The sequence below is a fragment of the Equus przewalskii genome, chromosome 28 (genome assembly GCF_037783145.1).
Source record: "Equus przewalskii isolate Varuska chromosome 28, EquPr2, whole genome shotgun sequence".
In the NCBI taxonomy this organism is placed as follows: domain Eukaryota; kingdom Metazoa; phylum Chordata; class Mammalia; order Perissodactyla; family Equidae; genus Equus; species Equus przewalskii.
In genome coordinates this window covers 2,085,218-2,098,576 of record NC_091858.1, presented here as the reverse complement: position 1 = coordinate 2,098,576, position 13,359 = coordinate 2,085,218, and the positions used below count along the sequence as shown (strand labels likewise).

The window sequence follows — 13,359 nt, the reverse complement described above, 5'->3', positions numbered from 1 at the left end:
TTCTTTCATTTTTAAGTAGCATTTTTGTGATTCTAAAAGTAAAATATTTGATGACGTTTGTACTGGAATTTATTGTCTGAATAATGTATCTAATGAACAAGCTGTAGCATACAGGGAAAGTGCTGTCTTTGGTTCTCGTGTGATAGAACACTGGTAACCAGAGTATTGCCTGGAAATAATCATTAGTTGTTTTTTCTTCTATTTCACGTGTTACCTTTCACTCTTTTTACTTCAAAACACTTGACTCTTCCAATTACTGGATAATTGTATGCGTTTGGACAACCACAAGCAGTTAAATTGCTAACTTATTGGTTATATAGAATACTTACCCCCAAAATGCCTGGTTGTTGTGTAGCTTCATTTAATACTGTGGCGATTTATGTGGACTAATGAGGCTTTGAATGCTTGATGTTTGCTGTAGGCATTTTCGGAGAGTTCTCTTAAAGTCACTTCAAAAGGATCTGCATGAGGAAATGAACTACATCACTGCAATAATTGAGGAACAGCCCAAAAACTATCAAGTTTGGTAAGATGAAGGAGGAAGGAAATGTGTCACTATGCTAATAGTGCCTGTCAGTGGGGGAACTGTTTCTTTTTGCAGAAGAAGACTGGCTAACATCTGTTGCCAGTCTTCCTCTTTTGTTGCTTGAGGAAGATTTGCCCTGAGCTAACAGGTGTGTCAGTCTTTTTCCACTTTGTGTGTGTGTCGCCACCACAGCATGGCTGACGAGTGCTATAGGTCCCTGCCGGGATCCAAACCTGTGAACCCCGGCTGCCAAAGTGAAGCACACCAAACTTAACCACTGCACCATGGGGCTGGCCCTGGGAATTGTTTGTTTCTTTATAATTTTAGTACTTTGCTCTGGAGCTAATGTTACCTGTCTCAGGGTTGTTAGGAGGATTAAATGAGATAATTTCATGTTTAGTGCTTAAAGTGGTGCCTGACCCCTAGTTAACATTCAAGTGTTTGCTGCTATGATTATTTAAAATGTTGACATTTTATGTATGTAATACTGCTAGAGTCAGAAAAAAATTAGAGAAAAATATCGTAAAAAATGTTTTCTATTCACTGTTATAAAATTACTTCTGGTATTTGATCTTTTATTTGTTTATTAAAAAAATTTTTGTTGATGCTGGGGATACAGAGATGAAACAGATACAGTCTAAAAGGGAAAGGCAAATAGTAAAACCAGGTATTTTACAGTACAGTGTGAAAAGCATAGTTCAGAGTATACTTATTCTAGAAAGTAAGCCTCTTAGCATAGACGAGAGTATGGGGATTGTAGGCGAGGGGAGCAGAACACAATGGGGGAAAAAGAAGTTATAGAACAGGAGGACTGAGAACAAACAGGAAAGAAACAGCAAAGAGTTTGAACAGTATCCTGCATCTAGTGAGCACCCCATGAATGGAAGCTACTGTGCTGCTGTTAGGGTGGTGGAGGAGGAGGAGATGCTGATGGTTGTGGTTGTCATGGTGGTGCAGTGGAAGGGGCAGCATGATATGCCATCAGGAGCTGTCTCCTCTTTCTGTGCCACACTGCCTGCTCATACTGCAGGAGTGACCACCATTTTATTTTTTCCAGTCTAATGACTGACACACACACCACCTTATCTTTACACCTGAGATTTAAGGATGATTTCTGAGAGGAAAGACCTCTGAGGCAAAGAAAACATCTGAGGAGAGGCACAAAAGAAAGCTTGATGAACTCGGAACTGCATATAATTCTGTGTGATTAGAGTACATTGGGGAGTCATGGGGTGAGATCATAAAGGGCCTTATGAACATTAATAAGAGATGTGGACTTGATCTTAGTGGAGTGGAGAGCTATTGACAAATTTTAATTAAGGCAGTAACTTGATTAGATTTGTGTCTCAGAAGGGTGTGGGATGGACTGGAATAGGTTCATGGTCCTCATAGGCCATTGCAGTGGTGTAGGTTTGAAGAGAGTTGTCGGGGGTATGGGAGAGAGAAATTTGAGAGAGTTTTTGGAGACAGAAGCTTCAGGTTCTGAAGTTTAATTTGTTGAGGGACTGACAGAGAAGAATGATGTCTATATATTTGGTTGACCACTGAGTGAATGATGGTGCTAACCACTTGAGGAATTTGGGAGGTGTAAAGCAGCACATTTCTGGGGAAGAAGGATGGATTCAGTATTGGACAAGTGGAGTTTGATGTGCTTATGGGAAACCTATGTATGGCTGTCCAATAAGTGGTTGAAGAAGGCTCATCTGGAGATAAGGATGTTCAGGGAGAATTAGAGGAGAAGGCTGAGGATAGAACGCTGGTGAGCATGATCATTTAAGAGGCAGAGAAGTGTTCCAGGGCGACTGAGGAAGGAAACCAAAAGTTAGTGTTGCTACAGAATTCAAAAGAGAGAGTTTTAAGAAGAAAGGAATGAATGACAATATCAGCCACTGCCGGGAGGTCGAGGAAAGTAAGGAATAAAAGATGACCAGTGCATTTGTTAAGGAGGTGAGTCTTAGTGATCTGGGCATGAGCAGCCCTCCCACCAGAGGGTGGGTGGATGACGAGGTGGGCAGGAGAGAAGTGGTTGGGAGAGGAAAGAAGTCACACAGCAGTGGGTTGAATCATAAATAGAAGAAGCAGCTTGGCTGTGGAGAAAAGAAGACATCGCAAGTAGCCAGTCAAGCTATGGTTTTCATTTTTGTTTTCCCAAGGTGGTAAAGACTTCCTGGTGAGGGGAGAGTATTAACAGAAGGAGAGAAGGTGAGAATTCTGGAGGAAAGGGGGAATAAATTAATGGAGGGTAGATTGGAGTTGGGAGCGGAGCCAGCGCATAGGTTAGCCTTAGAAGAAAGCACAGCTTTGTCCCAAATGTTGACAAATGTGGAGTGCGAACTGCTATCTGGCCCATTTGGCTAATAATAATCTGCATAATGAAGTAGTATCATTAAGGAGTCTGTAACCATATGTAGATATTTGATTTTCAAAGAATTTGAACATAATAGCCCTAGCAGTGAATAACTGAACATTATTTGGCAAAGAATGGAGTGGTGGCTGTTGCAGATTTCCATTTGTAGGATTTTGGTTAAACAGCCTCACCACTGTAACCTCTTTGTTTATAGCTGGATTGTTACATTCCTGAGAAACTGCATCATCAAATAGTTGTCCTAGTGAGAAAAGCGATTAGCTGGAGAGTTTGGGACCCTCACTAAGAAGTTATTTACCTTGCGAATTAAGGTGCTTTTGTTTAAGAATCTGTTGCTATAAAATCCAGGCATCACACCTTGTCACCTATTGTTATGAGTAACAAAGTACAGAGCCACCCAGAGCAGCTGCTGTTGAAACCCAGCAGTTTTTTAATCGCAGGACATTTATATTGACCACTCTGCTGGTTGCTGGTATAACCAATATAGTACAAGTAATGCAGATCCTGTAGCCTACTTAATTGATCACATTGTATTAAATTCTCACTATGAAAACTGCTGTAAGATTAAACTCCAGTATTTAATTAATACTCTTTAAATCATAGAACATCAGAGAGAGCTTCTTAGTATTTTGTTCCAAGAAGTCACCTTGACAAGGATCTAATCAAGTTTTTCCTAAATTAAAGAATTTACCAGGAACTTGGAAAAATAGATTATTACTAGTGTTAACTAACTTGAAAGATTTCTGAATTAAATTATTTAGAAACCTTTTCCTCTAGGATCTTTCTCTTGGTGTAGTATCTTGCTTTCTTAATATTCTGTAAGATCAGTTTTTTAATTTTCCATACATATAGAACAGATAATTCATTAAGTGTTAAATCCGTTTTCCCCATCACCCCTGTTCACTTTTAGTATAATGCATACTTATGGATTTTTTAAAAAATAACTTTGTTGAGATATAATTCGCATACTGTTTACCCATTTAAAGTGTACAATTCGGTGGTTTTAGTATATTTACAGATAGGTACAATCATCACCACAAGGAATTTTAGAAGATTTTCACTAATAGATTTTTATAAATATTTTAGGTTAAAAAATTAGTTTTTAATTTTTTTTACCTTTTAGATTTTTTTATTTTTCCTTCATCCCTCCAAAGCCCCCCAGTACATAGTTGTATATTTTAGTTGTGAGTCCTTCTAGTTGTGGCATGTGGGACGCCGCCTCAGCATGGCTTGGTGAGTGGTGCTGGGTCCATGCCCAGGGTCCGAACCAGGGAAACCCTGGGCTGCCGAAGCAGAGCACACAAACTTAACCACTCAGTCATGGAGCCGGCCCCAGGTTAAAAAAATTATAAAAATAGAACCCAGTAGAAAACTCTTAGAGGTATTTTCCTAGTACAGAAACTCCTCTTTTGACAAACCTGCAACTTGACATAGCTACTTGCCAGAATAGAAGTGAATTTCGTCAACTGGTGGAATGAACACTGGCTCGTATGGTGGCATTTTGGACTTCAGGAAAACTGACAGCCTATTTTTAACCAGAGGAGCTTCTATACTTGATAAAATAGCATCACATTTCCTGTGGTCTCATTATGCTCTGGGAGTGTTTCACAATTCTTTGACAGAATTTTGTGCTTGTCAGAAGATTACTGTGCTTCCAGATTTAGCTTGAGATAACCCTTCTTTAAGCCCCAGGTGTGTGATTTCTTTTTACACACAAATCACTGTTTTACGTTACTCAACTCTTAGTGTTGTGAAATTTTTTCTCTTAGTGTTTCTTTTGTGTTACCTTTTCTCTCCAGGAGAGTCCTGAGAATTAGAGGTGAATTTCTGTTTGAGTGCCCCTCCACATCCCCTAGTGTAACTCATGCAGCTGATACTTTAGTTCTTGGGTAAATTAACACAAAACTTGTCTCCCTTCTTCTCCTGGCTTTAGGCACCATAGGCGAGTATTAGTGGAATGGCTAAAAGACCCATCTCAGGAGCTCGAGTTTATTGCTGATATTCTTAATCAGGATGCAAAGAATTATCATGCCTGGCAACATCGACAATGGGTTATTCAGGTATCACCTTTCTTGTTACAATGTGTTTTGGATTTTTATTTTTTAACTGAATTAAATTAAAATTACTATTAAATTGTAAATATACTTCTGAACCAAAACACACATGTAGATCATTGCACACAATATGTAATGATGAAGCTTTATTAAGATAATTAAAACTTGACATCCTTCATGTTGGTTAACCTTTAAAATCTCTTGGGATATGTTGGTGAGTAGCTTCATGTTAAAGAAGAATAATAGTAATTTTAAAATATTTTTTAGATTGAATTTGCATCACATATTTGCTAGCAAATTGAATAGAAAACATAGTTGTAATTTTTTAATATAGCTGTGTTATTTTTATTAACAAGGGCATAGTATAAACTAAGGTCTTTGCATATATAAACTTTAGAATATGATTTTATAGTAACTATTATGTGTTTTATTTCTGTCCACTTGTTAAAATTTTATGCTAAATCCTGAATAGAACAGAATAGTTCTTACTCCCACTCTGGGCATTTTATTTATTCTAGCAAACAATTCCAGTGTTGTTTCCTCTGAACTTTTTTCCAGTAATTGCTACTTTGTCCACTATTCATTATACGAAGAACATTTCGTCAAAATTTTTTTACTTAAAATTTAAACTTTCCTAAATTTGATTAAAAGGATACATTTTCAAAAAGTATTCAGTATTTTTGTTTTATTAGCTTTTACATTTTTGCTATTATTGAATAAGGAATATAACTCCATTAGCTTTTTCATAGTTATCATCCCCAATTTTGCAATGTTTCTAAGTTTCAACCATTTTACTCCTTTTCAAATTGTCTTTATTGGTTCTCTTCTCCCCATAAATTTTTTTTATTAAAACAGCTTTATAATATAATCATTTATATCTAAATACATGTATTTTAATGTAATTTTATCATATATGTGCATTTTTGAATATTTCCCTTTAATAATGTGTATTAATATCAAATCACATAAAATTAATATACTATACTATAGTTAATCATTTTATTTACTGACGTTTTTCCCCCTTGAATTTTCACCCATAAACAGTGCATAAGCATTTAGTTAGATATACTTTTTTTTGCTTTTGATTTAGCTTTAGAGTAGTTCTTCGGTCAAGTAATATAAACATGCCTCTTGGTATCTAAATTGCTCTCAGGAAGACAGTACTGAATTACAGGCCATTTTGGCTTCAGACTCTCACTTTCTGATTTTTTTCCTTCCTCATCTCCATTCCCTTGTCTTTGATGACTTTTCTTCCCCCTCCATTTCCTTGACATGCACCTATCACTTTCCTCCAAGTATATGATGACTCCCACGTCTTCAGTTGTGCCTACTTAGCTTTGCTGAAGTTTGACTTATTTATTTTTATTGTTTATAAATAATAGGACATTTCTAATTGGATATTTTATTTTTCGTTTTCTTATAGGAATTTAAACTTTGGGATAATGAGCTGCAGTATGTAGACCAACTTCTTAAAGAGGATGTGAGAAATAACTCTGTCTGGAACCAAAGATACTTCGTAATTTCTAACACAACTGGCTACGATGATCGTGCTGTGTTGGAGAGAGAAGTCCAGTTAGTAATCTCTTCACTTAGTAACTCATTAAAATATTTGTGTGCCTACCACGTCTCAGGGACTGGGGATACAGCAAAGATAAGACTGCCCCCACTCATACCCTCATGGAACGCATAGGATAGAATACTTGGATGAAACCTTTAGTGACAGATTTACAAATAATATAGTATACTTCTTTGTAGTGTCTTAAGTTTCTTGAAATATTGTTGCTAATACAGATTGAGAAGATATCAGATTTCTTAGTGTCTAACAAGCTTTATTTTAAAACTGTCTCATTAAATTCTATTGCGTTTTAGATAATAGTGCCCAGATGCCATGTTACTCTAGTGCAGGGTTTGGACCAAGTAAGTCTTGGTTGTAGGGGGCTGTCCTGTTCCTTGCAGATGTTTAGCAGCATTCCTGGCCTTTATGCCCTATATATCAGTAGTAAGCCCCTGCCCCGAGTTGTGACAAAAAGAAATGTCCCCAGACATTGCCAGGTGTCTCCTGGGAGGCAAAATTATCCCCAGTTGAAAACTACTGCTCTAGCATACAAATAGAAAAAGTTGTTATAAGAGCTAGAAGTTTCTGAATTGGCATGAATGTCTGTGTTATATTGATAAACATTAACAGCCACCTCCTTTTTGACTTTGTTTTATCTCAGTGTCTGTTTTAAATTTGAACGTGTTTATTGCTTTTATAGCCTGATGAGACCATAGTCATAATTTTAATTACAAAAGTTGCTTTAACACCTGCTGGGCAGAGCTGATTTTTATGGCATGTCTGTCTTTCATCTCCTTTGCCCTTACTTCTGCTTGGATGAGGGCAGCTAGCTTTTCTTTTATCTGTTCGATATAGAGTTCTGGTGATTTAAATTAAAAAAAGAAAGTCTACAATCCAGTATCCTGCATTAACTCTGCTCCAGGCTTCTTTCTGGAGTAGCCACGTGCCCCGCAAGCACACCTTATGCTTTCTTTCCACTGCTCTGCTCTCCAAAGCTGTACTGTCCAATATGGTAGCCATTAGCCACAGACAGCTACTTAAATTCAAAGTAATTAAAATGACATTAAATTAAAAATTCAGTTCCTCAGTTGCACTAGTCACATCTCAGGGGTTCAGTACCCACATGTGGCTAGTGGCTACCGTATTGGACAGCACAGATAAAGAATATTTCTATCATCTTAGGAAGTTCTACTTGAGTAGTATTGATCTAAAGAATAACATTGGACTTTATTTTTTTAAAGATTGGCACCTGAGCTAACATCTGTTGCCAATCTTCTTTTTCTTCTTCTTCTTTTACTTCTTGTCCCCAAAGCCCCCTGGTACATAGTTGTATATCCTAGTTGTGAGTGCCTCTGGTTGTGCTATGTGCGACACTGCCTCAGCATGACCTGACGAGCAGTGCCATGTCCATGCCCGGGATCCAAACTGGTGAAACCCTGGGCCACTTAAGCGGAGCGCGTGAACTTAACCACTTGGCCACGGGGCCAGCCCCAACAGTGGACTTTTTAAAATAATTTTATTATTCTTAATCTTAACCTAAGTACTAGGGCTTAAGTAGAGAAAATTCAGACTCGTCATCCAGCACTCCATTTTTTACTTTCTTTTTTCTTTAAGAGTTGGTATTCTGTTTTGAGGATTAGAAAAAAAGTACTCTGAAGGAAAACAAAGTATCCTTTAGAGGGTTCAGGAGCTTTCTTGTCAAAAGGTAGAATGCTTCAGGTTATTCTACCTTGAATTAACCGGTTACTAACTAGGGATTTCAAATATTACACACTCCTTATTTACTGTAGCATACTTCACTAGGTTAGTAATAATAAGATATTTGAAAATTGAATACGAAGAGTTTGGAAAATACAGACTTCTCTCATAGCCTTCAAAGGCATATCACTGGCTTTCTGTTAGCAAATAGAAACAGAAGTAATTAGCCAAGAATCCAAAGGAGTTTTCCATATTAAGGTTTATCATACCCTTAAGATAGGTAAAAGAAATATTTAAAATGCTACGTGTAGCTATAGTTATCTAGAATTTAGTTTAATTTTTCTTAATTCGAAGAATATAGATGTAGCTGATTATTTTCTGTAGTTTTTATTTTTATTATAAAAAGTAATTCACTCTAGCTGTGGAGGAAATTGTACTAAACTATATAAGTAAAACCTCAGAATCTCTCATTCTCTCTCTTTCCCATATCCCGTTCTTTAGAGTGAGTTGCAATTAATGAGAGTCTTATAAATATATTTGCAAACATTTATGCACAGAAATGTAGACAATCATATTATACACATTGGGGCTCACTTAATATATCATGGCCATGTTTCCAGATGAGTACATAGTCTACTAGCACTATTAATAGCAGTTACCATTTATCAAGCATTTACTGTATGCTGAGAATTCTTATTTAATTCTCCTAACAACACTGAGATGCTTGATGAAGACCTTGAGGTTCAGAGTGGTTCTGTAATGTGCCTGAGCGCACACAGATAATAACTAATGGGGCTAGGATTTGAAGCCAGGCAGTCTGACCTCAAAGTCCATTTTTCAGTTATTAAAATAGGTAATGATTTAGTGCACATGCACGTAAATAAAATGTTTTAGCTATTGTCAAAATGAAATTACAAGAACTAGTTAAGACCTGCAAGGACCTGGTTACAAATAACTGAAAACATTAGGTCATGTAAAAGTAGTTGGAAAAACCTTTTCATAATGCTGAATGAGTTTATTATTATTCTCTGTGGAAAAAAATGCTGTTGTAACAGCCCTGCAACAAAACCAAGATCACTAAACTTTAGTCAGTGCCTTACTCATTTGAGTAAGTATATGAAGCACAATTCTGTAACTGCCTTGGAATTTGTTGTTACTGGATCTAAATTGTATTTAATAATCTGGTTAAGGGGAAGAGAAAGGTGGGGAGTGTCCATTTGCCTGGGAATCACATAGTGTACTGGTGACCTTTTGGAATCTAAGAAATATATGTTTGTGTTGGTTTCTTATTTTTATTCTTTGCCTACATAATTTCCATGTTGTCTGTTTTTTATTTTAGCTCCTAAAGTTGTGTAGTTCCTTTTCAGTGACTAAGGATTTGTCTGACATTAGTAGATCTTAGACTTTTTTCTCAAGATTTACCAATAAAAGGAAAATCTCCTTGTTTTAGTTGACATTTCCTTCAGAGGGAAAGCCTAAATTAAAGGAAGCCTCCCACGTTAGTTTCTTTTCGTATTGTTTTTTTGTTTTGTTTTGTTTTTGTTTGCTTGTTTTTCTCCTGCTTTTTTCCTTCCCAAATCCCCCCAGTACATAGTTGTATATTTTAGCTGTGGGTCCTTCTAGTTGTGGCATGTGGGAGGCCGCCTCCGCATGGCCTGATGAGCGGTGCCATGTCAACGCCCAGGATCTGAACCGGTGAAACCCTGGGCTGCTGAAGTGGAGGGCATGAACTTAACCATTCGGCCACGGGGCTGGTCCCTCTTTTCGTATTGTGAATTGAGCTTTCGTGTTAGTTAAATGTCTTTCCCCGGAATTGGTTACAAATATATAGCCGGGAGGAAGTGTGTAAGAACTGACAGGTGCAGATTGGAGGAATTCACTAATTTAGGAATGAGCTAAAGAGTTACCAGCATCCACTAAGACAGATAAGTGAAAGCTCGTATGCAAACTGTGCTATAATCTTATTAAAGCTTTTCCAATTATTGCACTGCTCTTTTAAGTTTATACACATATTTATTTGTGGTCTTTTTCTTACAGGTACACTCTGGAAATGATCAAACTAGTACCACATAATGAAAGTGCATGGAACTATTTGAAAGGGTAAGCAGTTGTTTTGCTTGTTTTAGATAAAAAACAACCTGCTAAAATGATGCATCACAGATTGTGTTCCGTAATCAGATTCTAAAAGGATACTAAAGAATGTATCATTTTTCTACATCTAAGAGCAGAAGCTAACAGTGTCTTGGTATCACCCAAGAAGAGTGCCATCTACTCTTCTCTTCCCCTCACAAGCACAAACCAGCACAGTTTTTAGAATAATCCATGAGTAAACAATAATACGATATTAATTGTATTTATGAATCTTGTGGTCTTTCTGTCAAAGAACAGAATACACATACTCAGTTTCTGTTCAGCTCAGGAGCACAGTAAGACAAGACAGACTGTTTACAGATTGCATAGCCAACCTTTCTGTTTTCATTTCTAGAGATATCCTGTTACAAGTCTCACTCCCTCAGTCGACAAGGTTTCACTTGCCTGGCCACTGACATAACCAGGCTCCTTGTTGAACTTAGAGATCTCTAAGGAAACTAGGCCCAAGGAGCACAAAGTATGGAGTCACATTAGAGATGTGTTCATGATTGGGACCCATAATTATCTGGAGAGCTAAAGGAATAAGGAACTATGTCAAGAGAATCTTTCCTGAGTTTTTTTCCCTTCACTTTAATTTTAAGAAGATAGTTTATTTTCTGCTTTAATTTTGTGTGTTGTAGTTTGAGTTATAAACTTTGGTATTCTTTATAACTAATTTTGCTCAGCTCTTAATTATCCATGATAAAGCTCACATATAATTTAGAAATTTCATTTAGTTTCAACTTCCTTCATTCAAAATAAGTCTCCTTTTCTTGCTTATGCTACAGGGGTCGTTTTCTCTTGATCTTTCTACTTTTTTTTCCTTCGTTCTCAAAATTGAGAGTAATTTTTTCTTAGGATTTTGCAGGATCCTGGTCTTTCCAAATATCCCAATCTGTTAAATCAATTACTTGATTTACAACCAAGTCACAGTTCCCCTTACCTAATTGCCTTTCTTGTGGATATCTATGAAGACATGCTAGAAAACCAATGCGACAACAAGGAGGACATTCTTAATAAAGCATTAGAGGTAAGCTGGTGGGACTCCTTGCTTATCTTTTCAGTATCTCAAAGTGGGGTCTGCCCAGTGCCACTAATATTCATGCCCCTTTTCAACATCATTACTCGGAATTCAATGCAAGGCATGTTCTGCTGTTTAGGGCAACACCCATGACACTGGTGAACATGGTATGTGACTGGTGGTGTATCTCATTTGAACGTGATCTGCGTTGAACTATATTGGCTCAAAAGCATTTGCCCTAGAGATTGACTTATACATTTTCTTTAATGAATTTTTGTTTTTTGTTTTCAGTTATGTGAAATCCTAGCTAAAGAAAAGGACACTATAAGAAAGGAATATTGGAGATACATTGGAAGATCCCTTCAAAGCAAACACAGCACAGAAAGTGACCCACCAACAAATGTACAGCAATAACACCATCTAGAAGAACTTGATGGAACGCTTTTATTTTTTTAAGAGACTCTAATGCAGGAGTTTAAAACTAGAGCGAGCATTCCCTTTGCCTGTGGTGTAAAATGTGCATCGTGCAGGTACTGCTTTTTAACAAGAACTAGGTGTGATGCTGCTTGGGTGCTGCTGCTATTCAGACTAGCTCTAAGTAATGTGATTGTTTCCTAAAGCAAAGTAATTCGGGGGGTGGGAGAAGAAACAGAAAGTCCCATAAAGGAACTTTTGTAGTCTTACCAACATTTACTCTAATCCCTTAGCATCAGCTCCTCCCTAAATGGTATATGCGTCAGGATTTGCAGCATTAATGATTACAGGTCACTTGTATGTAATGGATATGAGGTAACTTAGTTTTGGTTCAGGAAGCAGGGAATGCAGTTGTTACATTAGAGCTGCTGTGCCATGCTCACAGTATCTTGCTATCACTGTAACCAACTAATGCCAAAAGAATGGTTTTGTAATAAAATATAGATGTATCCTAAAACAGTGCCATAGTAGTTTGATTTTTTTAAGTAGCATTTAACTGTATACAAGGGACATTGTATTGGCTTAGAAAAATAATTGAGAAAGAAAATACTGCTATAAAACTGGAGAAACCAGAAACATTATTATGTTAAAGGAAATGTTATTAAAATGTGAATTGGTCAGTTCTTGACTACAAGCAACAAAAGCCACTCAAGGTAGTTTAAACCCACAGAGTTTATTAAGGTGTATAGATAGCTCACAGAATAATTGCCTGACATTCCAGAAATACATCCCCAAACCACACTGCAGAACTGGACTATCAGGTTGCTGTTGCCAGTGCTGGGATCAGGGAACTGCTGAATGAGGCTGCCAGCCCCAGGACCGTCCACATCTGCCACATTCTATGTGAGCACACCTGCCTCCTTCCCCACGTAATGCGGCTCCAAATTAAAGACCCGCTTTAGTGCATCTGATTGGAAAGAACCTAAATGACATCTAAAACTCAACTGCAAAGGAATCTGGGAAATGTAGTTATTTAGCTTTCCAGCCTCTACAATTCAGGTGGACATGCTAGAAAGGAGGTGAAGTGTTGAACAAGCTGGTTCTCTGTGCCTGCTCGTAATTCAATCTCACTTTATCAATAAAGAATTTGTGTTCAGTGTTCAAAGCACCAAACTACAACTAAGGAAATTATATAGAGTAGAATAGTCATCTCTTCTCGAGAACTTAGGAAATAACAGTATTTTAATACTTCCACGAGAAAACATATTTGGGGGGTGTTATTTTTAACATTTTACATGTTTTGTTTTTAGGCTCCAAAAATCTCTGATTTTATATTTGAAATTGTCAAAAGTGTCATCCCTATTTAGACAATTTCAAAGTTGTCATAAGGAACAAAAACTACTGAGAGAGGTTTTCATAAGATAGCATTTACTCTCAGAAACGAGCTCATCAGTGTCCCAAAATTGATTGGATTCAGGGCTGCTGACTCAACATAGCTCATCATAACTGTTTAATAAAAAGCATAATGGCAACTTACTAATTAACATTGAGAAATGTAACTGAAGCAGACCACACAGTTGCATCAGCCTAGCCACT

The 13,359-nt window shown here is 37.2% G+C and overlaps 1 protein-coding gene across 2 annotated transcripts in view; it reads left to right on the top strand.

Annotated features, from left to right (window-relative positions):
* The window catches only part of FNTA (farnesyltransferase, CAAX box, subunit alpha), a 30,070-nt gene extending 17,790 nt beyond the window's left edge, over positions 1-12,280 (top strand). Inside the window, exons 4-9 of one of the 2 annotated variants that reach the window (XM_070598672.1) lie at positions 422-526; positions 4,825-4,951; positions 6,369-6,517; positions 10,236-10,298; positions 11,187-11,358; positions 11,641-12,280. In XM_070598672.1, the coding sequence (XP_070454773.1) occupies positions 422-526; positions 4,825-4,951; positions 6,369-6,517; positions 10,236-10,298; positions 11,187-11,358; positions 11,641-11,763 (739 nt within the window). In that variant the 3' untranslated portion in view covers positions 11,764-12,280. The remainder of the gene's footprint in view (positions 1-421; positions 527-4,824; positions 4,952-6,368; positions 6,518-10,235; positions 10,299-11,186; positions 11,359-11,640) is intronic. The other variant, XM_070598673.1, reaches the window with a different exon arrangement.
* The last annotated feature ends 1,079 nt before the right edge of the window (positions 12,281-13,359 follow it).